This window comes from Taudactylus pleione, unplaced genomic scaffold (genome assembly GCF_031769625.1).
Source record: "Taudactylus pleione unplaced genomic scaffold, aTauple2 ptg000319l, whole genome shotgun sequence".
Taxonomy (NCBI): Eukaryota; Metazoa; Chordata; class Amphibia; order Anura; family Myobatrachidae; genus Taudactylus; species Taudactylus pleione.
The window spans coordinates 2,983,858-3,011,531 of record NW_028284720.1 but is presented as its reverse complement, the minus strand read 5'-3'; the positions used below and the strand labels follow the sequence as shown (position 1 = coordinate 3,011,531).

General features: G+C 39.4%; 1 protein-coding gene across 1 annotated transcript in view; it reads right to left on the bottom strand.

Annotated features, from left to right (window-relative positions):
• Nucleotides 1–12,604: 12,604 nt before the first annotated feature.
• The window catches only part of LOC148509565 (vomeronasal type-2 receptor 26-like), a 95,719-nt gene continuing 80,649 nt past the window's right edge, over nucleotides 12,605–27,674 (bottom strand). Inside the window, exons 2-3 of the mRNA XM_088442969.1 lie at nucleotides 25,932–26,055; nucleotides 12,605–13,512 (exon numbers count right to left, since the gene is read on the bottom strand). Coding sequence (XP_088299095.1) covers nucleotides 12,605–13,512; nucleotides 25,932–26,055 — 1,032 coding nt within the window. The remainder of the gene's footprint in view (nucleotides 13,513–25,931; nucleotides 26,056–27,674) is intronic.

Here is a 27,674-nt window from a genome sequence, read left to right as displayed (position 1 = left end):
TTCCATTGTTTCATAAAGGATAAGTTGTCGGTATTATGTGTTGGTGTTTTGTGGATTTGTAAACCCTTAGGTATTAATTTCTCTTTCAAGTACCAATTAAGAGTGTGTACATCCCACCATACCTTTGTTTCTTTGGCCAGAGTCTTTTCTAGTTCTGTGAATGCATCACAAAATACATGATTAGTTGATTTAAGTGGTATGCCTGTGTTTATGTCACTAAATAGAATGTTGGCCCTATCTAATCTTGACGATCTGGAGTCAAAGAGACCCATATGTTATGTATCCCTTCTGGTGCAGCTGACTTATGGACAGGAACAATTATTAAAGTACAAAGAAAAGGCAGTCAGCGCTCGCTGAAGAAGGATAAATGTTACCACTAGGTCCTTTCTCGGAAGGTGTCCTAAGCTCTCCCAATAACAAGGAATACTAAAAGAAGAGAAAAGCGCTCCATGGTAGATGGGTATATAAATGTCAAATATTATGTGAGGTTTTGTGGTCTAAGTATTCTAATCTTTTTAACTATGGTGTTCAGACATAAATATATGACATCAGGTGGGCAATAACTTGAGGCTGGAGGTTGACAAATAATTAATGCGGATTTCGTCCAATCATATACGTGAGTGATGTCTTTATAGTTTAAATAATCAGTCTCTCTGATTTTGACAGGTGGGCAACAACTGTAGGCTGGGTGTTGTGAATTAAATATGATGTGCATAATGGTGCACGTGACCTTATTGTGAGGGTCACAATAAGGATCTTTTTGCCCTTGATGAAGTCCCACAATAGGGATGAAATGCGTTGGAACATTATATGCATATGGTTACAATTTATGATTATACTACCCACGCTGTATGGTTATTTTATTTGCCAATAAATTAGTGATTTTATTCAACACTGGCTCATCTTCATGCTGCATAACTATGGGTCCCTCAGTCACATGCACCTAGCCCACCAGGATGCAAGGAGGAGTCAGACGAGCAGACATTCACTCTGGGTGGCGTTGATTACAGAGGAGGTGGCACCCACCGCATACAGCTTTCATCATAACAAAAGGTTTCACTACAATATCCAGCCTACAGTTTTTGTCTACCAGTTCAGCCAGATAGACTGACAATATTATACATCAATGGTATAAGGACAGATGGTCCCAATTTCCGGCACCATACAAAGCCCCAGCACAACATATTTAATTCACAACACCAAGCCGACAGTTGTTGCCCACCTGTCAAAATCAGAGAGACTGATTATTTAAACTATAAAGACATCACTCACGTATATGATTGGACAAAATCTGCATTAATTATTTGTCAACCTCCAGCCTCAAGTTATTGCCCACCTGATGTCATATATTTATGTCTGAACACCATAGTTAAACAGGAGTAGATGTGCAATGGGCGGTCAGTGTGCGTGTCTCCAATGCGTTTCGGCCAATAGTGACGGCCTTTTTCAAGTATGTTCATCAGTAATCTTCTATCTGTATTTGTATAGTTGAAAGCCACTCCTAAGATCACCTGATTGGAGGGAACTGGCAACCATGCCTCCTAATAGTGGTTGTCATGGAGGCATGGAAAACATATTGATTGAAAGCAGTACGTGCAATGAATAACAGTGAAGGGACACAGAACAGTTATGTTTAAAAACTAAGTCAGATACTGGGAGATAAATGGACCCTTGTGAACATCAGAAGCCCTAAGGAGTACCCTATTGATAAAAGTTATAATTAAAACTGATATTGTACAAACATTTTCTACTGGTGGCAATGACCCTAATGATAATAATGCACAGAAGTGGGCTGTGCTTGCATGGAAACCCAGGAACTCAATAAATATAAACTTATAGAAATATAGTACAGACCCCATAAAGCTTGTATGTATGATGCAGTGCAGGGGTACTCTATGTGTGTGATTAATTCACATACATGCTAAGTTATATGTCTAGTCCCTTTATAAATAAAGGACCTCTAGCAGTGTATTTAATATTCAGTGGGAGGTATCAGCTATATTAGGATGTTGGATTAGGATCTAACTATGGTGATGTTACATAACAGAAAAGTATAGTTAGAGAGGAGATGGCTTAATGTGAGCCCCACATGAATTCATAAAATGGTCTGGATCTCTAGATCCACATTAAGTCCTAGGGGGGATATGGTCTTAAGTTCAATTATCCATTTGATCTCTTCTCTACTTAATTTCTTGTTGTAATCTCCTCCTCTCCAGCTAGGTTTTACTAATTTAATACCTATGAATTGTAGCTTAGAGGCATCCTTAAGATACTGGGTTTTAAATTACTATGACACGCTGTGATCTTCAAATCCTTTCAAGATGTTCTTTCTATGTTCCCCTATTCTTTGCTTTAGGCTTCTCATGGTTTTCCCAATATATTGTTTGCCACACGGACAGGTGAGGAGATATATCACACCCCTGGTATCACAAGTGATCATATCTTGAATCTTGTTAGTGATACCTGTACTGTTCGACTAGAAGGTTAGAGTAGGTTTTGTATTCTGGTAATGAGATGTTCTACAATTCAGGCACCTACCACAATGGAAAAAGCCTTTATTCTTCCCCATAGAGATTGTGGTTTGAGTAAAACTTGGTGGTGGTTGGTGATTATGGACCAGTTTCTGTCTGAAATATGGAGCTTTTTTGAAAATAACTCTTGGTTTATTTGGTAAAATCTGTGCCAGTGTTTTGTCTTTTGTAAGGATACTCCAATGTTTATGTAAAGTATGCTTAATCAAATTGGATGAAGAGTTATATTCAGTAATGAAACATAAGTTGAACATGTCTTTGTGATCGACCTTGTCAGTATTGTATTTGAGAAGTTTCTCTCTATCTCCATCCAACACTGTCTGAAATGCTTCTTGCACTAGAGTCTTATTGTAATTTTTTGGAAGAAATTGCTTCTTTAATTCATTAACTTGAGAGATGTAGTCTTGCTTGTTGCTGCAATTTCGTCGTAGCCTGGTGAATTGGCCTTTCAGTATATTCGTGAGCCATGGTGGATAGTGTTCACTGCTGGACAAAATAAAACTATTGACATCAACTTTCTTCCTATATGTTTTGGTCTCCAGCTTCTGATCTTTAATGAATATTTCCAGATCCAAAAATTTTACCTTTTCTTTACTGTAATCAGCTGCAAAAACAAGGTTGTATGTGTTGGTATTGAGATGTTTCAAAAAACCAATCAGTGAATCTTCAGATCCTTTCCAAATGAAGATGATGTCATATATATATTGTCTCCATAGTACCAAGTTCGCTCCTGTCGCTTCATTGTTCCAGACAGACTCCACCTCCCAAACACTCATAAAGAGGCTAGCGTAACTAGGAGCGAACTTGGTACCCATCGCTGTGCCATGCTGCTGTAACATGAAACGACCCCCGAACCAGAAATAGTTGTGATTCAAAATGAACTTAATTCCCTCTAGTATAAAAGTGATTTGTTCTGTTTTTAGAGCACTGTCCTTCTTAAGGATGTACTCCAAACTCTTCAGCCAATCATGATGGTCAATACAGGTTTATAATGTAGTTATGTCACAAGTACCAGCAATCTTTCTTTGTTCCAGCTGATTTTCTTGAGTTCATTCAAAGTATGTGTGGTATCTTTCAGATGTGATGGTTGTAATTTAACCAGTGGCTGCAGAAAAAAGTCAATGTAATGTGATAGGTTAGAACTGATAGAATTAATCCCGGATACAATTGGCCTGCCTGGTGGTTTGGTGGGGTGTTTGTGTATCTTCGGTAATGTATAGAACACCGGTATGACAGGGTGGGTGTTATAGATACAATCCTTCTCATTTTTAGTGATGATACCTTTTTCATGGCAGTCTTTCAAGAGTGCGAGCAACCTTGCATTGTAGCTTGTTGTGGGGTCTGATGGAAGTGCTTGATAGGTAGACTGATCTCCCAATAGTCTTTTGACTTCTTAATTGTAATCAGTAGTATTCTGGATTACGATACCTCCCCCCTTGTCTGCTTGCTTAATGGTGATCTCTTTGTTGTCCTTAAGTTCTCGTAGGGCATCCTTTTCTTGTTTGGTAATATTCATATGTTCCATATAGAAAAACCATGCTCCAGATGGTCCAATACTAGTCTCTCTAAAGTCCCAATAAATTCCCCTCTCATGTGCCTTGGGTAGAATGTAGATGGTGGGCGTAAATTAGTGTGTTGGTAGTCATCTTGATTTCGATTTAATTGTATAGCTTCTCTCTCCCCTGGTTGGTGTATGATTTTTTTTTTGAGGGTCAGTTTCCTCGTAAACTTGTGCATGTAAATGTATGTGTTAAATATGATAGGTGGATTTGTTGGTGCAAACTTCAATCCTTTGCTGAGCAATTTGATATGTTTATCAGTAATTGGGAAATTGCTTAGGTTGAAGATATCAACTTCTTCTGCATTTGCACCATTTTCTTCCTGATTTTGTTCGGGTTTTTCTTGTCGGGTTCTGCCTTCCCCTCCTCTACATCCTCTCCTTGTTCATCTATTTTACTTTTCCTTCGTTTTGGAGTTTCTTTTTCTAAAATATGGATTTCTCTTTGAGGCCTTTGTAGGTGGCATTTCTTCTCTGATGGGGTGAGGCAGGCTGTTAGACCCGCCTCCAATGCTAAAAAATTCTCCCCCCATACAGTGGAATTGGGATTTGGTGTCAAATGGAGTGATCCTGAGTCCAAGTTATTGTTATTAGCCAACATGGAGCAATTATGGGTCCGTAATCTTACAGATTCACATAGTTCTTGTGTGAATGTGTCCAGCCATGTGGTGTTAGAATCGGACTGTAGGTTTTCTGGAGGTTCCCTTTGTATTTCATAATTTAGTCTCTCCCTTACCACTATAATATCCTGTTCGCTTCTTGGCTTGTAAATGGTTGCTGACTCCTCCTTGTCTTCTTCCAACCTGCGAACTTCCTTTTCTCCCTGTGTACCTGTCACAATTTGTCCTTTTTCTTTTCCTATTGCATTAATCTTATCTTTGTTCAATAAGGTCATATATTGTTGGTAGGTGATATCTAGTTTTTTTTAGACCGGTGTATCAATGGCTGAGTTCCTAATATTCTAAGGAGTGTCGTATTTGGTCCTGTTTTGTGATCTTATTGGCTTCCTTCCATTGGGAAGGTTTTGGGTTCTGATTTTATGGGCTTTAATTGTTTCGTCGATATCCCCCCTTTGATCCCTATGTATTTTGGCAATCTTACGCTTGATTATCTCATTTTCATCCCTTACGAATCTATTTTTTGCAAGATTCGCTAATGTCTCGAAACCTTTCTTCTGCTGATGTTTTTCAAGTGAAATGAACGTATTTTTAATGTTGCCTTCTAAATATTCTAATTTTTTAATCTGAGTTTCTGCTATTAGTGTCATCAGTTTAATGGAGCAGTCTCTCAGTATTCCTTCCCAAGCGTTCAAAAACCCTAAGTTATCTAAATTATGTGATTGTGTTTTAGATATTTTCAAACCCTTGGGTATAAGGTTATGTTGGATATACCATTTCAAGGTGTAATTATCCCACCATAATTTGTTTTCTTGGTTGACCAGTTTCTCTAAGGTGAGAAATGTTTTACTGAAAAGAGCATCAGGATTAGCTGTATGTTCTATCAATGGAAGGTTACTAAACACATTGAGTGCTTTGTTGTTTTTATTGGACCTAATGTTAATTAAATCCATACTTGTGGCACCCCAGTCTGTGATAGTGCCACACAATAGCCCGTGTGGTTAGAAAAAATACGTAGAAAAATTGGGGTATGTGCGCGCTAATCGTCAGAGCTTGGTAATATGAATAGGAGCAGATAAATGGTTGGGTCACCACTCAACCCAGAAATCAACATATAAGTAAGCAAGCATAAAGCTTAGACCAACAAGCGCTCACAAACAATCAACTAAATGTTACTGTACACAATAAAAACCTGTGCATGTCACGGTTCCCCACATCAATCAATGAGAAACCATTGGTAAAATGAATGAGATATATAAAATGAGGATAACTGGTCATTCAAGAGCATAAAATGGCATTTTAATTTTTAAATACAATTCAGACAGAATAGTCCAAATGTACATAGATTAAATAAATAAATGAAATGAACTGAGCAAAATAAAATAGAATATGCAGCATCCACAATGAATAGACAATAGATAAGAATCACTTAAAATAAATTAATATACTGCAATCCACTACCTCAGTGAAACTGATCCTGGTATGGCACTCTATGTGCAATATATCAATAAATATAGATCCAATGGACAGACATTTGTATTGGACACATATGGAAGGGAAAGGGGAGTGGACAAGTGAGGATGATACAGTTATATGTGTATCAACAGAGGGGGTGTTTGGGTATTATAATCGATTTGCAAATAGTTGTTAATATAAATGATAGCCGAGTCCTGTGATAAAAAAGATGATCAACCATATAACTTAAAAGTAAATGCTGTAGTGGTACTATATTCTTGGTGTACCAAGTATTGAGAGATCCAATCGCTTGGTAAATGGTTGTTAAAGTCAAAAATAGCAGAGTCTTGTAGAAAAAAGAATGATTGACCATATAAATTAGAAGTACAAGTTGTGGTGGTGCATTAATCTTGATGCACCATGAGTTGGCCGTGTCCTGTATATACCATGCTGGGATGAATAATATAGTATAATACACAATACAATGTCAATCTTGAGAGGCACTTTACTCAGGATGGCCTGATCTGTGGGTTAGGGAAAGGGGTGACCCTGGCTCTGCAGTAGCCAAGGCCCGCACAATCTGCTTCACTGCTGTCCGGATTAGTGCTGGGGGTTCCAAGGCAGGAGCACAACTGGTCAGCCTGTGGCAAACGAGCAGGTGCAACTCACCATCACCTGCCCCGGGATGGTAAGCCCGCTTCTGGTGAGGTGAGCGCCCTAGCTCGCTGTGTCCCCCGTGTAGGTAAATTTGATTAGTAGTAAATTTAATTTCATATTTTGATTTTGAAGAAAATTTATAAAGAAAGAAGGGGAGGCATTTACAAAAAATATTTAAATCATTCACATCAGTCCTTGCACCAGAAGAATCTTTGAGTGCTCCACCTGCTGCTGCTGGAGTGGATATTCATCCCAGAAGGGCACCAGGAAGACTATTAGTAGTACTTTATTATTTATTATTTATTTATTAACAGTTTCTTATATAGCCCTGCATATTCTATTGTGCTTTCCAATTTGAATCAACATTTATAGAACAAGACTGGGTTTTAAAAGACTTTAAAAACAATTGACTGTTAAACAATCCTTTGCAAGGAGGAGCAAGTAGGACAGCAGTCACCAAGTTGCACAGTGAATCACTGATGCCATAACATCTGGTATTAGATGTGCAACCAATATCCGCCAATAATACAGCGGGTTTTAGACAGTTAATTGAGATCCTGTTTTTCCGCTACCAAATCCCATTTAGATTCCACTTCACTAGAAAATTCCCAACCTGTACAGGGACATTAAAAAAACCTTAATTAGTGGCCTCCAAAATGCCATTTTACCCAGATATGTGGACAAGTAGAAAAGAGTGAATGGAATATTATATGACTGTAACAGCCAACTTGGTGGGTGTATTGTTTTCAGTGGCACCAACAGCAGCAGTATCTAAGAAACAGCTGCTCATTCAGAGGCAGGCTACTAAGTGTATCACCAGTTCACTAAGAGGTATACCACTGACAACCTATAATAAAAACTCAGTGAAGTCATTGCAAATGTCTGACCCCCCTTGTACTCAAAAATTCCACCAATATTGTGAGAGCATTACAGGTGGGTGAATTCCAATGCATCACATGTTTTGCTCATGCAATCAACATTGTGGTGCATTTTTTTTAAATGACAGGGCCATGTAGGAGATGATATCTGTGCTCCAAAAAATTCTTGGGCATTTTCGACATTAAGCAGGAGCATGTAAAAGATTGCAGCACCTGCAGGAAACATTGAATTTGCTCTGCCACCAGCTAAAGCATGAGGTAGTTACAAGGTGGAAATCCACCCTTTAAATGCCTCAGCAGATGGAGGAAGAGCAAAATGTATTCCAAAGCTACACAGAATAGTATTACATAGGAAGAGGAGGAGGAATGTACCTTACACAAGCTCAGTGGAAAATACTTTCCATGTTGTGCAAAGTGCCCATTAATATTGCCACCTGTGAAATGAGTTCAGACACAGCCAGCTTGAGTCAGGTAATTCCTCTATTTAGACTGTTAGAAAAGCAGCTAGAGAAACTGAAGTAGGAGCTGAAACAAAGTGTTTCCGCTAAGTATGTTAGACTATTAAATCAAGTTGTTTATTTGCTTCACCAGGATCCAATGGTTGTCAGGATCTTACAATTGGACCAATACATTTTGGCCACAGTGCTGGATCCTAAGTTAAAGTCATATGCTGTGTCTTTTTTCCCAATGGGCACAGATCTGAAGAGATGCAAAGAGCTGTCAGTAAGCAAATTGTCAGTTCAAGTGGCACGTGGTTCTGCAATGGATTCTCCTTCAGTTTCTTAAGCAAGTGCATCTGCCGAGAAAAAAACAAACTCTCCCAAAAGACACACTGATGATGTAAATGAATCAAGACAACCAAGTTTTGACATCTGGTTGGGTCTAAAAGAATTGCCTACAATTAATGAAACTTCTACCATGACTCTTTCTGATTCGGTTGCCATACAATTAATGTTTGAGGAATATTTAATTTTTTTTAATGATAACATCCTAGGTATAGTATGTGAGACTTCCCATTTCACTACTAGCAGGAAAAAAAGGGAATTTGGAGACGTTTTCACAAACTGAATTTGCTTTACTTGAACTGCCCAGCCTCTAGTGTATACTCTGAAAGAGTTTTCAGCACAGCCGAGAAATTTTTCAGCGATTGGTGTAGGAGGCTTCTTCCTCAATATGTGGAAAAGATGATGTACATCATGATGAACTACAAATTTGATGCCAATTACATCCAAAAATGATAGAGGCACCTGTAATGGTGGATTCCAGATGGGACAAATTAATATTGTATGAAGATGATGTACGCACTGATGAGGGTGAGGAATTGGTTGAAGATTGTGACAACATCTTGCCTCTGTAAAGCCAGTTTGTGCACATAGTGATCATTGCCAGCATTGTTAGCTGTTCATTGGTAGCTTGTTTTGTGGGGGCTCAAACAAAATAATTGCTTCATGATGGATAATGTTGATGAAGTTGTTGGTGGTGAAGATGGCAGGTGCTTGGATCTAGTAGAGATAAGGTAGCTAGCTGAAGCTGGACTGTTTGTTGGTACTTTTGTAGCCAAAGTTTCTGAATTTTGAAAAAAAAAATTGATGGATGCGCTGCAGATAAGTTTCCTATCTCTACATACTCTGGCTTTACAAAGGGTACAGATGGCTTGACGATTGTTGTCCAGATTTGGGTAGAATTTATTCCACACATAAGAAGTGTTTTTTTTGTTTTGTGCCCAGGCATGACAATGGGCTTTTCCTTATCATGGGCAATAACTGTTTATTCCACTGGTTCCTGATTTACACAAAAAACATCATCATCATCAACATTCCCATCATCAACATCCTTATTAGTGTCAGCTATACAAATATCCTGCTCATCCTGGTGCACTTCCACAGCAGCATCCTCAATTACAATGTCAGCAAGTTCACTTATCCTCACATCATCATAAGAGGCTGAAAAACCAGTCACAAATAAAGTCCAAGGCTTTAGCCTTTCCTTGCCACTTCATGTGGTGAAAAGCATATTGCCAATTTTAAGTCTTTCTGCAGCTACTTTTACCTTTGATGTTTATTTCTTTATCACTTTAAAAGATTGCTCCTTTGATTTTAGATGCTGCATAATGGTGGGTTTAGTTCTAATCGAAATGAAATAGTACCCATGTGACCAATATGAGGTATGTACAAATGAACACACTTTATTTACAAGTAACAAACAAACAATAAACAAACAACATACAAAGTATACTATATACTCAAATTTTGTCTATGTATTCAGATGACACCGGTAAATCATCATCAGTATAAGATGTACTTCATCTTATCTTCTTGGGAACCCACGTTTCCAATGCCCAGTCAATTCAATTTACATTGCAGGCACCATATACTGCAGAGTGACTCAGGTCCTTGCACGATCTAAGAGCCTTTCTGTGTCACAGTTTATATACCCTTGTCTGGGGTGTTGGCTGTCCAGATATTAAGCCCATACTAGTTACAAACTACGGTAGGTATCCACTGATTGGTACAACGTAGCATGAACCAAACTTATCTCTATTGCACATAAGCACTGTAAGCACTAAGATTTTCAGACAAAGAAATACACTAATAACGTATCCTAGTATCTCTGGAGATGAACTGTTTCAAAGCTCCTTTGTGTGTAGAGTCTGGACATCCCTAACAGTTACCCATAATACTTAGCATCTCTACACAGCTTACAATGGTCATTCCAATGGAATGTGGTTCACTACTGATAAGAACATATAAGGCATAAAAGGCTCATTATGCACATGGCAGGTAGAGCTAGGCGCTCAAATTATGGCTTATTTGACCCCAAATGTTATATCTAACAATTATATGCTTAGACTGCAACTATTGAATATAATCTCTTTGCAAACCTCAAAGAGGCCAAGCAAGGGGTGTAGGTGTGTGTTACAACTTATATGCTTATGTAGAATTTAACTTTTTAACCACTGGTTACGGATGCCCTGACTTAAGCCCTTTGGAATCAGTCTTCATGGATAATGTTGATGGCCTTGTATCATCATCATGACTGCTGGCTTTAGCTGCAGCACTAGTATGTGGCTCCTGCTCTACTCTCATTTAATCGTCCTCCATATATAAAAACATACAATGCAGTCTTGCTGGCAGTGTCACTAAAAAATAATAGCATAGCTAACACACAAAAAACCCTGAAAAAAATATTTAGGTTTTGTGGAATAATAATTTTATTTAACTTTAAAAAAAAAAAAACTGGGGAAGAGCACCCCTGGCAAAGAAGCAGCCCTCTGATGAACAACACAGCACCCCTTTATGGACAACAAAGTACCCGTGAGGAGCAGCGATGTGCATACGGACCACCTGCAGTCACAAAACATTGATGATAAACTGCAGTCTGGCTGGCAGTGTCACCGAACAATAATAGCGTAACTAATACACACAAAAGAAAAATGTAAAAAATATTTTTTTTTTTTTTTTTGTGGAATGATAATTTTATTTAACTTTTATTTTTTTACACTGGGAAGAGCACTCCTGGACGAGGCAGTAGCCCCTTGATGAACAACAGAGCACACCTTTGTGGATAACAAAGCCACCCCTGTGGAGTGCGGATGGACCACCTGCAGAGTCACAAATATGTGGATGATAAACTGCAGTCTGGCAGGCAGTGTCACCAAACTATAATAGTGTAGATAACACACACAAAAAAACCTTAAAAAATATATATATTTTTTTTTTGTGGAATGATAATTTTCTTTAACTTTTATTTTTTTACACTGGGAAAGAGCACCCCTGGATTGACAGAGCAATCCTGGACAACACAGCACCCCTTTATGTACTGCAGACCAAGCCTTTTGATTGACAGGACAACACAGCAGCACCCCTTTATGTACTGCAGCCCCCATTGTGTACTGCATCTCCAGCCCCTTTATGGACAACACAGCAGTACCCCTTTATGTACTGCAGTCCCTGCCCCTTGATGGAAAGGTCAACACAGCAGGTACTGCCTTTAGGTACTGCAGCCAACCCTTATGTACTGCAGCCCCAGCCCCTTTATGGCAACACAGCAGCAGCCCTTATGTACTGCAGCCTCAGCCCCTTGATGGTAATGTATCCCCAGCCCCTTGATTGACAGGACAACAGTGACACAGCAGCACCCCTTTATGTACTGCAGCCCCAGACCCTTTATGTACTGCAGCCCCAGCATGACAACACTGCACCCTTGAACAACAGAAAGAGAAACAGAGAACACATGCACAGACAGAGCAGCATAGAGCACGTCTGTTCTGTACACTCTCCACAGCCAGAGTGAAAATGGCACCAATAACTGGGACCTTTATAGAATCCTAAACCCACAAGAATCCAAAAGCGGGATGCCTCATTTTGGGTTCTGAGTTATGCAGGACAACCCGTCCTGAACTTAGATCCCAGCCCAGATCGAGAAGTTCGGGTGGGTCCCGTTCTCGGAGAACTGGACCAGCTCATCTCTAAATGTATTATACTGTATGAAATGTAATAATATATAACATATGTAATATTTTTGTCCTTTTATGAAACATTTCAATGCATCTCAGGTTTGGAGATATTTTACCAGTGTAGTTTATTAAACTTTGTTATAATCAATTTATCTCAGGTTCAGTAATGATGTTTTATTTCCTTTGCAATAAATTCTACATATTACTCAAACAAATACTTTAATCAACTTATCTAAATCTTCTCTATTCTATCTCATATCCAAAAATAAACTCCTATTCAATGTTGCAGCTACATTTAATTTAATTTTTTAATTAATTGAACACCTAATGTTATTTTAATAACATGGTTATAGAAAAGCTGTGTAAATATATATTTCACTTTATACCTTAAATTGCCTGCAGTTCTTATTTTTTCAATGATATAAAAGTGGAACATTTAAAAACTATTAAATTTATGAAGAACTTTTCTCTAGCAAGTCTCTTTTACTGTTAATATCAGGTCTCAGTAGAATATTGTAGAATTTAGGGAAAAATATACAGCTCAGTATTCCAATACCTGAAGCCAATATAGCAAAAATCTCTACAGTGACCATGTGTTTACCCTTACTGCTCAGATAAGCAGGTATGGCACAGATCCAAACACTGAAGAACACCAGCATGCTGAAGGTGATGTATTTGGCTTCATTAAAGATGTCAGGTAATGTCCTCACCATGAATGCTAGACCAAAACTCAGAGTTGCCAGAAACCCCATATAACCCAACATGAAATAAAAGGCAAAGACAGAACCCTCATTACATTGAACTATGATAATCCCAGGATTTGTTTTTCTGTTATACTCTTGAAAGGGAGGAGAAACTGACAACCAAATAGTACTGGTGAGAACTTGAACAGATGAGCAGATCAACACTACAGAATATGGCAATTTAACACCCAGACATTTTTTCCAGGAGCTTCCAGGTCTGGTGGCTTTGAAAGCAATGCAAACCATGATAGTCTTGGCCAGGATAGAAGACATGGCCACAGTGAATAGTATTTCAAAGGATATTTGGCGTAGCATGCAGGTGATGTCCACAGGATGACCGATGAACAGAAACACACAGAGTTGGCTCAGATTGAGGAAGATTAGAAGAATGAAGCTAAGGTTTCTATTATTGGCTTTTACTATGGCAGTATCTCGGAATGAAACAAATATTCCAATTATAAAGATGGATAAGATAAAAAATAGGACAGATATTGAAGAAAAAACTGTAGCTATCATGTCTATCTTGTATGAAAGAAATTCTAATATCCTTTTAATACACAAATCTTTATCCTCATTAGGCCAATCATCTTCAGGACATTGATGGCAGTTTTCACTGTCTAAAAAATGAATAAGGAAATAATTGTTAATGATAAAATATAATATTACCACATTGGCCAATATTTATCTCTTACTTAGTAATGCCGTTGAGTTTTCTAGAGAAAATGTTCACTTTGTATGAACAGATTTCTGATTGTCCTAAAATTATTTGCAAATTTTCTGTTTTAAGTAACATTTTTGAAAACTTGGAAAACTTATTCATAAGATCCTATAGTTAGAAGATCCATTTTTAAGATAATATGTCAATGGCTTCAGAATAAGGGCAGTGATAAAATAACAGCCCAAATGTTGCACTTTTATTATATTATACTAAGGGTCAGTTTGCTGCACAGTTTATCTGTCATATTCTTCTAATAAAGAACAAGTTCCAATCCAGGAACTGGTCCCTAACTGTGACACACACAATATGTAAGATGTAGATTGTCACACACTCCTCTCATAAAGTAAATGATAGAGATAAGGATACAATGATTCAACATTTTTATTCACTAAAACAGGATTTTATTGCTGCTATGTCACTATTCTATTTTGTATAGAACAAAGAGATGTACAGTATACACCTCTGTGTATAGCATTTTGTGTTTATCTGTATTTTGATTACACCTAGTAAAATCCCCTTTTTTTGTTACATACCTACGTGTTCATTTTTAGTTTTTTACACATCTATTTTCTGTCTAGAGGACATATACCATTATTAGTTACACACCATCTCCAATAGGGGTATAGAGCGCATTTTATTGTATCTACATAATGGTCATTTTTTTATGTATTCCAAAGAAATAAGAGATTTATTGACAGAAAACATTCCCATATGAGACTGCTCAGTAGTGTATTAAAAACCATTCCTAGTAAAACAAGCTATGGGCTGGAAGTGTAAAAAGTTATGAAAAGCAATTTCATATTTGCAGAGTAGTATGTTACAGATGTGACCTTGTTACTGTTACTTCACTCACATCAAATAGCCCCTCTCAGCTCATCAGGTCCTGGCCAACTCAGTCACTGATCAATTTGTCTTTTTTTAGCTCAAAATCTACATCTTATTCACATAAGTATAAACAGAAGCATCAAAACTACAATGTTAGCTAACGCTGATCAATTTGATGTGAAATATTTGTATATCTGTGTGTTACTGAATATGAATGTGTGTAAGAAGGGCCAGCGATGCCAGCGGTCACAGCTTTTCTTCATGCTGAGATCTGTGCTTCATCTGTGACTTTGTCATTGTCACAGCCTAGCATCTCTAGTACATTGTGAGCAGATTTTTGTGCATCTGCAATGGAACTAAGAGGAAAGATATAAAAAAAAATGTGGTCGCTATTACTCTCACCACTTACACCAGGAACCCCGCACTGTATGACGGACGCATGCTCAGTAAGTGAGGACAAATTTGTATAGAATCTTTTTACTACTCCTTCAAATGCATTTGACTATATATTTTGTATTTCTGTTTGTGTTGCTCATTGCAGGTATAAACTCTTTCTCTACCTGTCTCTTATGTAGATATAGGGAGTAGATTAAATCTGTCTGAGTAATTATAATATCACGTGCAGATGTTTCTTATTGTTTTTTACATGGACAATTGTACATTTTGCAATTATTTTATTGTCCTTGCTTATGCAATGTACAAAGATTTACCATATTAAGCCTCTTGTGGACATAGGCATTACTTCATTTATCAGGGGCAAACACTAGTTTGCAGGAATCTATAATCTGCAAACTTTCTTTGTTCTAGGACAGTGGTGGCCGACCTGTGGCTCGTGAGCAACATGCGGCTCTTCCATTATCTTGATGTGGTTCCCTTGACTGACACTGACTGTCTCCTCTGATTGGCGTGCATATGTTAAGAGGAGGCTTGCCCTTTGTTGCAGCAGTCTGCTCCACTCCAGAGGAATATATGGGTGATGGGGTGATGTCACGCCACAAACAGTAGGCAGAGCTCAACTTGTGACTGAACCTGCAGCCACAAAGAGAATGTGATCGCAGACGCCAGAGCCTACCTACTTGGCACAGATAGTCCGCAACAAGGTAAGAGCTGTGGGGGTTATTTATTTGTCTTTTCATTATATTTGTGACATGTGAGGGCCTGGAGAGAGCCGGGGAGATTGGGGGGCTGGAGTGGCACACGAGGGTCTGTTGTTGTGACAAAAGGGGGGCTGGAGTGACACATGGGGAGTTTCTGGACAGACACATGATGGTCTGCTAGAGTAACACATAATGGGCTGCTGAAGTGATACATGAGGTTGACTGAAGTGACACATGGAGGATTGTATTATGTGAATCTGTTTTTTTTTTCAATGTATTTTTTGTGGATGTGGTTTTTTCAGTACATTATTTGTGGATGTGGCTTTATTTATGTGGATCTGGTTTGTTTCAGTGTTTTTTATGTGGATCTGTTTTCCTCAATGTTTTTTATATTGTTCTGGCTTTTTCTTTTCTTTTAATAGTTATCTCCACGGTGATTGTGTGCATGCACTTTTACATGCTCTTACAAAAATCATACCAGGGGTGTGTCCTAGCTGGAACAATACCACACCCGTTTTAGCATGTGCGCCTTTGCTGTATGAATGATTTTGGCTCTTTGACATACCTACAGATATTTTTGGGCTCTTTGACTATGACCGTTTGGCCACCCCTTTTCTAGGGAATAGGATTGCCACCTAGCAACAGTAGGTGGGCTAGGTTCAAGCCACCTGACTATGCAGAGCAGGTAAAGTGAAATAAATTTTCCCTTACCTTCTCACACAGCCTGGGACCTTGCAAGGTAACAGGGCGGTTAAGGTGGGAGCTGTTGCTATATGGCAATCCTATACCCTAGAACAAAGAGAGTTTGCAGATCATAGATTCCTGCAAACTACTGTTTGTTCATCGGGAGGCTTGTCACCTAGCAACAGCTGGTGGGCAAACTACCACATACCTGATGGTTCCTTTAAGGAATTCTAACTTCTGAGTGTCAGAAGGCCTCCAATAATGCTTTACAAAAGTACATGTGGAAGAACAATGTGCAGCCTGCAGTATAGACTGCAAAGGAAGACTTCTGGTGGCAACTGAAGTAATGGCTGCTCAGCATAGGGAGTGACCCTCGATAAAAGAGATGTCTAACCATGAGTTATGCATGGTAGAAACAATCAAGCCCCTGATTTTAAAAGGCCTAGCTGGGAAAAAGGGTTTACGACAGGTGATAAATAAGTTGAAAATGTCACCTCTAATTGGTGCTGTGAGTGTGATGTAAGTGGATAAACACTTAACAAAGTCGAGGTTGGGATTGCATTGCTCTTTTACCAGGTCAAATTTCACAAGGGGGTTTCAAACAGACTGTTTTTTGTGTGTCCTTTAGGAATTATATAAAAACCCTTTGGGATGGAGGTCATCCATGGTTCTGTAGTGTTGGTCAGTGAAATTTCTCCACCTCTGGAAGCAAAGGCCAAAGCCACTAAAGAAGATAACTTCCGTAAAAGGCAAAAAATGTTAGCGAAGGAAGGGGTAGTAGCTAAAAAGTTTAGGAAAGGGTTAATGTCCCATGTGGAAGAGTAGCATGGGCATGATGGCCTGGAAAGGAAAATGCCCTTGAGCAACCTAAGGTATAGCTTATTTTCTGTAAGGCCAGGGATTAAAAGCACTAGGGCTGAGCCGTATGAGCATATTGTGGCAGCAACTAGGCCTTTTTCGAACTCAGTGGTCAGAAAATCTATTTTCAAATTGAGTTCAGAATGGGACCCTGAGGTCAAAGAGTGTGAGTTCCACCAGGAAACAAACTCATCTATTATAGACTGCTTCTTGGTCTGAGGGAAACATTTATCAAAGCTGTGGCAGAGGCTGAGAGATTGGTATTGGCTAGCAGCCAAATAATGTCGTTATCCACATCCATTTTGTGAGTGCCTGCAGTGTATCTGGAGTTCCCTGGAAGCGGTCCCTGTACAGTCATAGGGGAAGTTTGGGTCCCATCCAGAGTTGGGTAATCAAGAGGAATCATATTATGGAGAGCCAGACAGGGTATACCAGAATGAGGTGAGCCACTCTGTCCACTCTGACCTTGTGAAATACCTTCAGTAGCATGGCAGAAGACAGAAAGGCATATGGGAGAGTGAGATTGGTCCATGGAAAGCAAATGTCATCCATGTGTAGGGCTCCTTGGGTCCAGATTTTGGACAAGAGGACCAGGAGCTGTGCATTGGATGGAGTTGTAAAGAGGTCCACATCCAGTTGACCAAAGATCTTTACTTTAAAAATGAAGGTTTCTGACCTGAGACTAAATCAATCCAATGTGAGGCGCTTTCTGGACAGGGAGTCAGACAGCTTGTTCAGCTCATAAAATAAAACTAAAGAGAAAAGGGCGCTGTGGCTAAGAACTATTAATATAGAATTCAAATGCAGCCCTATGAAGGGGGTGGCTAGCAATACAACTGATATAGGGAGCGTGGAGGATTCCAGATAATAAATGAATAATATCTAATGTGTTAAATGATACGTAAACAGTATTTATTGATATAAAAATGAGCACTAATAAATTAGGTCTAATCAGATTCCATATCAAAAGGTGGGTCACAGTAAATAAAAAAATAGAAACAGCAACATATGTATCAATTGTTATTGTGAAAGAATGCACACTGATAAATAACTAACAGCATGTAAAAATTTTGTTGCAATTGACTAATGCTCTCACATGAGTCAGTCAAAGTGTTACAAGTTCTTTTGTAAATCCAAATGGTATGTCTGATCAAAACAGACTGAGGGAAGAGTGTATTTAAATTGAAAAAACCCAGGAACAAAAAAAATGAAGACAATCTAACAGTCAATATTATCCATGCACCAATGTGCCTAAATTCATGTGTGGATTTCTAAAAGTCAATGAGATAAAAATGCTTAGTGTGAATGGGGTCAGTACTGCCCAAAATTCCAATGATGGAAATAGCACTATATGCTCGGCTGTCTGCAGGTGATAAGTGCAAAAGAGAGCTGACCTTTGTATCATTCTTATTTAGGAGGGAAGTGTCCGGAATGCCTCTAACAGAAAGCAGTAGCTGTAATGTGGAAATCCTCACCTCCGGTGAGGGGGGTTAACTCTGATCTCCGAGCTCCAAGATGAAATCTCTGTAGTGGATTGAATGGGCTGTTCTTAATCTCTTAGCTTTGACAGAAGAATAAAGCCCCAAATATCACCTGCAATAGGTAGCGGTGGTGAGAACATGAGGTGTCTATTATTTATTTTTCATCATTTGAAAGGTATCTGATTATTTTATTAATGCTTCATTATTAATATGGTTTATCTTAAATTATTAATATGAATATTGAAATATATATACTTTTTTATATATATGTATGTGTTATGCAGATTCTAAATCACACATTGGTATAGAATCGGAGTTTGGAATTCATTTACATTCCAAAAGTTGCAGCAGAGATTTCACCTGCAAGCACTTAATCTAATGAGAGAAGGTTTATCATGGCTCTCTGAGAAATAAGGTTCATTGCCTCTGAGGAAATGGCCAGATGTAAATGGCAGAGAAACGCATTAGAACACCTCATGTTCTTACCACCGCTACCTGTTGCAGGTGATATTTGGGGCTTTATTCTTCTGTCAAAGCTAAGAGCTTAAGAACAGCCTGAATCCAGTGCTCTCATTTTCCCTATAACCTTGGATAAATCTCTCAGGGGAAGCTGGAAGTGAAGGACCTGGGTTACAAAGTCTTAAATGTCTCTCCATTTTTCTGAGGGAACTGAAAATGAGAAAGAAGAGGAATCTATGAGAAATCCCAGAAAAATTATTGTTTGACAAGATGTCAAAACTTATTTGTCTAGGTTCACACTGAAAACTAAATTCTGAAGGAGAGACAAAATGACACCTCTGTGAAAGAGAAAGACTTTTACGTCTGGTTGTATAACCAGGAAATCATTCAAGTAGAAGACACAGTGGACTCCATTCTGATGGAGTTGTGTCACAACAACCATCATGAGGTGGGTGAACATGTATGGGGCATTGAACAGGCCAAACACCATCACTGTCGATTGATAGAAGGCATTATTCCCTTAGGAGTTTCCTGTCATTCGGGTAAACTTGAACTGTATGAAAGGCCACTTTGAGATCTATTGTTATATATAATTCATTCCTGACAAGCAGGAAAGGTATGTACTGGTTCAGGTATTTAATGTTTAAAATGGGCCATCTTGTTTCTTCATGGGAAAAAGGTGGCTGACCCAACATTTTGGAGATGTCCACTTGCTTGACTTGCCTTGGTGTAAAGCTAGGGAGTGTGAAGCATCAGTGGCAGATCCTTCTATGATCTTTAGCAACCACTTGTCTGTGGTAATCTGCTTCCAGATATCTATTGTTTGAGAAAGACAAGGAAAAGGGGTTGTACAGAAGTGACTTACTGTATCCTTCCTGGAGGAGTTGGAGTTGCCAAACACTGTACCTCTGGCCACTAATTTGTGAAATAAACCTCCTCTAGGTGCTCTGGGGGCACCTCCTGGATCTTGAGTCGAACTAATGGCTCCGGCAGAAAAATCCTTCTGATGAAAGGGTGGTTTTGGAGGGTGAGGGCCCCACAGTTCTGCAAAGAATTTATGAGCTTTGTAGAGTCTGTCAGGTTGTGAACATCCACGGGCCTGGGGGCTAGATTGGTCAGACCCACACTAGCTAACCAGTGCATTCTGTGGGTATTGGAAGTTAAGTCAAAAGTTTGTCCAATCATTAATGTAGCCCTGCTAATAGCCTTTAAGAGGGCCATTTTGGAAGCTATCAGGGAGTCTAGAGACCCCCTAGAGGGTCCTTCTTTCTCCACCTTGTCTAAGACAAATAAAAGTGGCCCGACAGCATCTGAGATTTTAAAATTGTGTTTTTCTCAGCAACTTATCTATTGTGCACACTCTAACCCTGCTGAAACTAATAACAATACTGCTAAATTGCATCAAATAGGTTCGTAGCATAATGATGGCCATAATTATGGGCATGCCCACCGTATGTCATTTAGGCATTTAGTAGTATTATTATTAGGTTTAGCATGGTTAGAGTGTGCACCTGCATTTGTTTTGTTTTCTGCTTGCAGCACTACAAGTCTCAGCAGGTAAAACCTCACATTGTGCTTAGGGTGTGCAATCTAGGGTCCCTCTCCCTATGTGACTTATCTATGGTGTCACTTTTGGCTTTATCCTGACAAGTGATGGAAGAGCCGAATCTCTGGAGTGAACAGGGCAGGAATGTCTGGAATATCAGTATGGTTGCGGAGACCCATATTGTCCTCTTTAATATGGGTAGTTCTAAAGGCCAATTGAGCAAACTGATATACCATGGAGCACTTGCTGAGAGCCCAATGGGACATATATAATTTAGAAAGTGGCATTCTGCCTGCTAAGGCTACCCTGGCCCTCTTCACTGTATTTGCCTCTGCGAGAGGATGCACTGGTTCTCGTGACCTCCTCTGACTCCCAGTCAATGGAGGTACAACTGCTACTCTATCTTTATATGAGTAAGCAGGGGACAATGAACAGTGCTTACTAGCAACCGTATGAGAGTGCTGTTGCTCATAATACCTGTCATAAGCAGGGAAGGTGTGCTGGCCATGGGCAGGATAAGGTGTTCTGTTGTTCTGATGTGGACCTTAGAGTTATTTCAGCTATGGGCAATACTCTTGAAGAAACACCACTTATGTGCTTCTTCTTAGAAGTGCCTTTTCTCACCACTCTGTGAGAAAATGGGGAGGTGAAGGAGACTCCACAACCTGACTGACTCCATCCTCCTCAGAGGTATCTGACCTGGCAGGGTTAATTAACGTCCTTCTTTTAAAAACTTTTCCCTCCTCAGAGGAGGAGCCTGCTGCCTAAGAGGGCTGTCTCACTCTTTTGCTGTGGGATGGAGACAAGACAAAAGTGTATGTGGCAAACTCAGCTACTGTGTCCTCCATCTTCCATGCTGAGTCAGGGGGTGGAGCCTAGCACCTGTGTGCGCTGCATGTGTGCACGTGACCAGTGTGCATACGACTTGCCCAGGTAGTGCATGTGATGAGCTTGTGATGCATGTGTGCATGATGGTGGTGTACATGCGCATTCAGTGGCACCAGTGATGCCCTCTTCCCCGGCCTCTGTGCGAAGTTAAGTGAATGTTTCTTTCACTTTTCCTTCTCAGCATAGCCGGGAGGCTTGCACCTATCCCACCAGCTGTTGCTAGTTGGCAAGCCTCCCAAAGAACAAGATATTTTGACTGCAATGCATTAATTATTATTCAATATATGGTGATAATAAACTATTATATGTTCTAAAGAATATTGAATTTACTGAAAACTTTAGGGTGCCTTATACTGTGTATGCAGTAAAATACAATATGCAAATGTTGCAGATGCTGAGGAATGTACTTAAACGCCCACCTGCAGCTTTGCAAATCCAACCATCTGCGTACACACATGCAGCATCAGTGGCAGATCCTTCAATAATCAGACTTCTGAGCAGCCTTATTGTGGTGCAGAATGGCTGCAGGAACTGAGACACTGGAGCTACATTTACTGCACATCCGAGGCTGTGACACAGCCAGAAAACAGATGTAACGTGCCTTCATTTTTTACCACCAATTTCAGTTACAACCCGCAAACACTGTCTGATTGTGAGTTAATAGTTGCTGGAAGTGACTATGGTAATGTAAGATGAGGCATGCTCAGTGTGACTCAGGTGTGTGCACAGATTGTTATTATGGTAATAGTGTGCTAGGTACAAAGTAATTGGTAATTGGTAATTGGATAAAGTGTAAGGGTGCCTGGTGCAGGTCACTCATATTAAACCTGTATTGTGTGCTTTTTCTCCATTATGGGCCATGTTCAATTGCCAGCGAAAAGCCGTTCTTGGCAAAAAGTTCTTGCTGGTGACGTCATTTTTCCAGGAGGGAACTTTTCCCCATATTCAAGTCCAAAGTCCTTTCACCAGTGTGAATAGTCTGCGTCCTTTAACCAGTGGGAAAGATTTGCCTCTGAAAGAATGTGGAAAAAGGTGCAGAATTGGGGTTTGGGGTGCAAAGTTGCAGCACCACCCCTGCAGCCTTGGGACAGTCCCCCAAAAGTGAATCAAATAAAGTTGGAAATATTCTTTAGAACTCCCCAAAAAAGTAATTTTCTTTTGTGGGTGAAAAGTTCAAAGTTGGGGGACAAACTTAAAAACTATCAAAATAGACTCAGGGTGGTCCCCTAAATATACCCCAGGTGTTTATTTGATTGCAGGTGTTTGCTGGAGGTGCATTTTTTAAACATTACTTTAGCAAATTTTAACCATGCTTGAACCCATTTTCCTGTGTCCCAAATTTGCTGGGACTACTTATTTTTTGCAAAAACAACTGCTAAGTGCTATTCTTGACCAGGCTAAATAGCACCAATTGAGAGCATTTAAGCACCCCAAATATCTTCAGCCATGTCAGTGTATCTTTTTTGGGGTGTCAGGCTGATTTCTCCAAATCTGACAGCACTTTTTGCCTATTTGAGTTTCACCGGGACGCTTTCTCGCGTCCTTTGCAATTGAATAGGGTGATGAGCGGTGAAAAAGTGCTATACTATTCCTGAGGCAAAACTAGCGATGACAGTGGAAAGTACACCATGTGAAAAATCTGGGACTTTTCGCCAGCAATTGAATACGGGCCTTTGTGTCTTACTTCACATATAGTGAACTAGTGTTTCAGGATTAGCCATTTTGTTTGTTTAAGACTTTAAGTAGCAAAGTTCATGCTGCTCTAAATGGGTCTATTTGGATCAGTTTGGGGATAGTTGTATGGGGACATATCTTTATACTGGCAAAAAAATATCTAAATCAATTGTTTTTAGCTTGACACTGACAGGAAACTGAGCTACAGGTTTCTCTTGCTCTATAATTCTCAGGGAAATATCAGATTACATGGGAACGCTACAAGTAAAAATGCTTATTCATATGATCACTTGGTTTTCAAAGTTGTCACTGATCTGTCTTCAATCTTAGGGGTGGAATATGCAGCCAGATATATGCTAGAGCTGCTTAGATCAGGAAAGAAATATTGGCTTATGATTAGGGGCGTAAATCTTTAATTATTTTTACGATATGTTCAAATATGTTTAACATTTTCCTTAGTCAAGAATGGTTTCTGAAAAGATTTGTGAAACCTAATTTGCATTTACACACTGAGCCCCACAGAATGGGCCCTTTTTACTGTACAGAAGGTCTTTCTCTAGCATTCTCCCCTTAAACAATTCTGATTATAAAAGTGAGATACAGTATTTCTGTTAATTTATCTTTTTATGTTTTCTAATACATGCTCATGTGCCTGAGACTATCTCTCTATGTCATTTTTATGAATAATTGTATTTATTTTTTAAGCATTGTATTTTCTGATATTAACCTGCATCTATATCTCCTGGTCTTTGAACCATTTATACTATTCATTTGTCTATGAAAATCAGCTAACCAGCTATGGTGCTATCTATAGTACAGTAATTTTTTGGGGTTACTACTGTATAAATGGGACTGACTTAAAGTCTACTTCTAGATGTGTAGGGAGAACTGAAGGCTTTGTATTTGGAGTCCATTGGTCATGAAAAACATTAGTTGTGGCAGAATGTGAGATTTAATAGTAAGCATGTGATTCTGAGTCTCACACAATGTCTAAAGGTGCATACCATTAGCTCCACGAGCGACATTGTCCTGTGTGTCCCAGGGAGGGGTGTGCTCAGTGTCTTTAACGACACTGAGCACAAACACTGAATGATATCATGAACGATATTGTTCAGCACCGTGCTCCCTCCCCTCATCCCTGAACATGTTCAACCTGACAATATCATCAGGTTGGCTGAGAGGTTTGGGCAATTAACTAATATGACCAACTACAAAAAGGAGCGTGCAATGGTCATTATCATTCATTGTTTTGGGCAGAAACTGAATGATATTTTAGATGACTGAATGATGTTGATATCGTTATCGTTCCGTCATCGAAAATATCGTGAACCTTAAGATCCATGCGCCACAGTCTCAAAAATATTCTGAAAATGTATTGGGTATTCCTGGGCCAGGACTTGCAGGTGACAAAGAGGTGGCTAATGGCTTTGCTGTATTGAGATGGTCCATCTTGTGGGCATGTTATGGGAGTGTCATGGTTGCGTTGGGGAAGTAGTTGTTATCTCAGATGCATAATCATTCATAATGGAGGCCATAGACTAATGGATAATCAGCACCTAGTATGGGGGGTCTCAGACCTTGCACATACAGATGTCCGGCTGTACACCAGGGAAGATTTGTAGCAGTATTTGCATAAAGTGAAATATCAGCAAAAGACCTGCACTCAGATGCTGCAGCGTCAGACCCAGGATCAGGCTGTAAGTGTGTAAGAGACTGGGGAGAGTGATCATTATTACACAGACCTGGGGGTTGTTGGTCCTATTTATTAACCCTGTCTCACACCGACATCACACAGGCTCAGACCAGCACTGATGTAACCAGTTATTCTCAGCAATTAGAGGTCAGAAACTCTTAGAACTGGGTCTGTGATTCTGCATCAGGCCACAAATGTTTATGGCACTGGCAACAATTCTTCTATTACACTTTGTCACAGTAATGTATCCATGTAGCAGATCTTATTGTCCTGATTACAACTGGCATCAAATGATTAAGGACATTAATAGACATTATCTATAAACATGTGCCAATCACTTCTTCCCAAATAATTCCTTCATTCTAAGCCAATGTACAACTTTTGCTAAATTTGAAGGATACACAATTATAATCTACCAAATAAATCCATTATTTAATCTTCTCCTTCCCTCCACATAGTGGACCTGATTCAGACCCATTCGCTAGCTGCGCTCGTTCGCTTCAAGCAAATGGAAATTCAGCTAAGTGACGTCAAGGCAGGCGCTCGCAGGGCAAGTCATAAGCACTCCTACTTTGTTTTGGCGAGCGATCACTTTTTGTTTGTAGATGCCCACCAGCCTGTCTAAAGTAGGTCACATGCGTTTGTTATATCCAGGAGAGGCATGAAACCATTGGTACATCGAGCACCATCAGAAGCGATCGCTGCGCTTGAGGTTGACTATACCCTACAGCAAGCACTGCGAGCACTTCAGTGTGTATTTCTAACAAGTGACGGGTCCTATGATGCTTGCTGTTAATTATGCACGCCTCTGAAATGGCGTTTAAACACTCAGGCACATCTGCGTTTACAACTCCACTCCCCCATTACTATTGCCCTGCCCCTGTTACCACCCAAAAATGGCCTCTCTTGTCACTCATTCCTCTGGGCTGTCTTTGCAGGGCTAGCGAGCATATCCCAATTGTTCGTACTAGTTTGCGCATGTGCACTGCGAAATATATGCATGCACACATTTGAAAACATCGCCAGCAATGAGCTATCATTTGCTATCGAGCAGGTCTGAATCAGGTCCAGTGTACACAGAGCTGCAGGAATAATGAAGTATAAGTTTCTTACCAGACACATTGGATATCTCTCCCTCTGAGCATTGGATACAGTCATAGCAGCAGGTGTGAGATCCTTTCCTCAGTGCCCGTCTGGTCCCCGGAAGACAGACAGCAGAACACAAACCTTGTGGAACCTGGGAAATTAAAATATTAATGATGTTCGCAAAATGTTTGCTGGTATCATTTGTATTTTTAAACATGGGGACATTGTTATTTTCTTGGCATTGTCTGATCTCAACTAATACATTGTTTTGGATATCATAAAATCATCTTATTGCAGCAATGTAAGTCACTTTTTTCTTGTTTTGCTCATATGTAAGGCGCTGCAGAAACATTGTGGTGCCATAAAAATAAAGGATAATAATAATAATAATAATAATAATAATAATAATAATAATAATAATTGCAGCAATGAATACAATGTATGTTCTCCTTGAAGACAAACTAGCTGGGTTAGTGAGGGTGGTGTTATAGAGAGGTGGCAGATTATGGAGAATAAAAACATTTTGATTATCTGTGTATAGAATATATCTGATGGAAAGTGACTAAGCATCTAGATACTATGGATGGAGAAAAACCCTATGGCCGTACTGGGCTGTATTACAGAATTACTGTACAAATGCCAACATGCCCTGGAATCTGGGGATTACTGGGATCTGATACATTATATAGACAATTTTGCAAATCACAAACACCACTGAAATAGTTAATTTTTTTATATGATGACTCCCCGATTTATTCTACTAGTAATTCCAAAATCAATTCCAAATCATTCTGATTGTTTAGATCTTGAGAAATCTGCTGATTGCTTAGTTGTGGCCTCACATGGGGTTTTCAGTTGACGTCATTGTACAGTTTTTTTGCAATGAAACCCCATGTGGTGACAAATCACACCGGCTTTCTCTCTCACAATTTTTTTAAATTATTTTTTATTTACACAGTAAAGGTTAGTACTGATGATCATCCAGAAGTGACACAACTGCTGAAAAACTCAACTGTAGATGCATCCTCCTCTCTGTGTGATTCACAATTAAATGAACAAAGCTTTATTAGTGCTAATTTGACTGTTGTGAATTCAGCAATGTTTATAAACCATTTCCTTGTCCAGCATTGTATTGTAGTGTAAGTCACTGTTTTCTTGTTTTGCTCATTTGTAGGGTGCTGCAGAAACATTGTGGTGCCATAAAAATAAAGGATAATAATAATAATAATAATAATAATAATAATAATAATAATAATAATAATAACAATAATAATAATAATAATAATAATAATAATAATAATTGTTCTCGGTGTAAACTTGCACATTCCTTCCTTACCCTACTCTGCCTCAAGGTGAGGCAACATTCCTCTAACAGAGCTCTTGTCAGGAGATGGACGAGCCCATCCTGGCAAAGATCTGGAAGCAACGTGATAGTGTAAAGCTATCACACTGCATCCTGGTTCATGTTCTTATTCCACATCGCGCATGTGTGGCTGTCAGTCAAAACAGGCATCATCGGAAGCCAACAGAGAGGGCTCTTAAGGATCCCTCTCCATAAAATGTTATGAAACAGTAGCCCATAGGCCACTATAGAACAAAGCCATCTGGGGTTACCTACTGTGGCCAGCCCCGGGATGCTTCACATTCCATAGCTTGGTAAATTCAGCAACACAGGAGCCCCTTTAGAATCTAATAGGTGAGACATTTATGGACAACATTTAATTATTGGAGATATCTGCTGAGATCCCTCCATAGTACATCATGGCGATC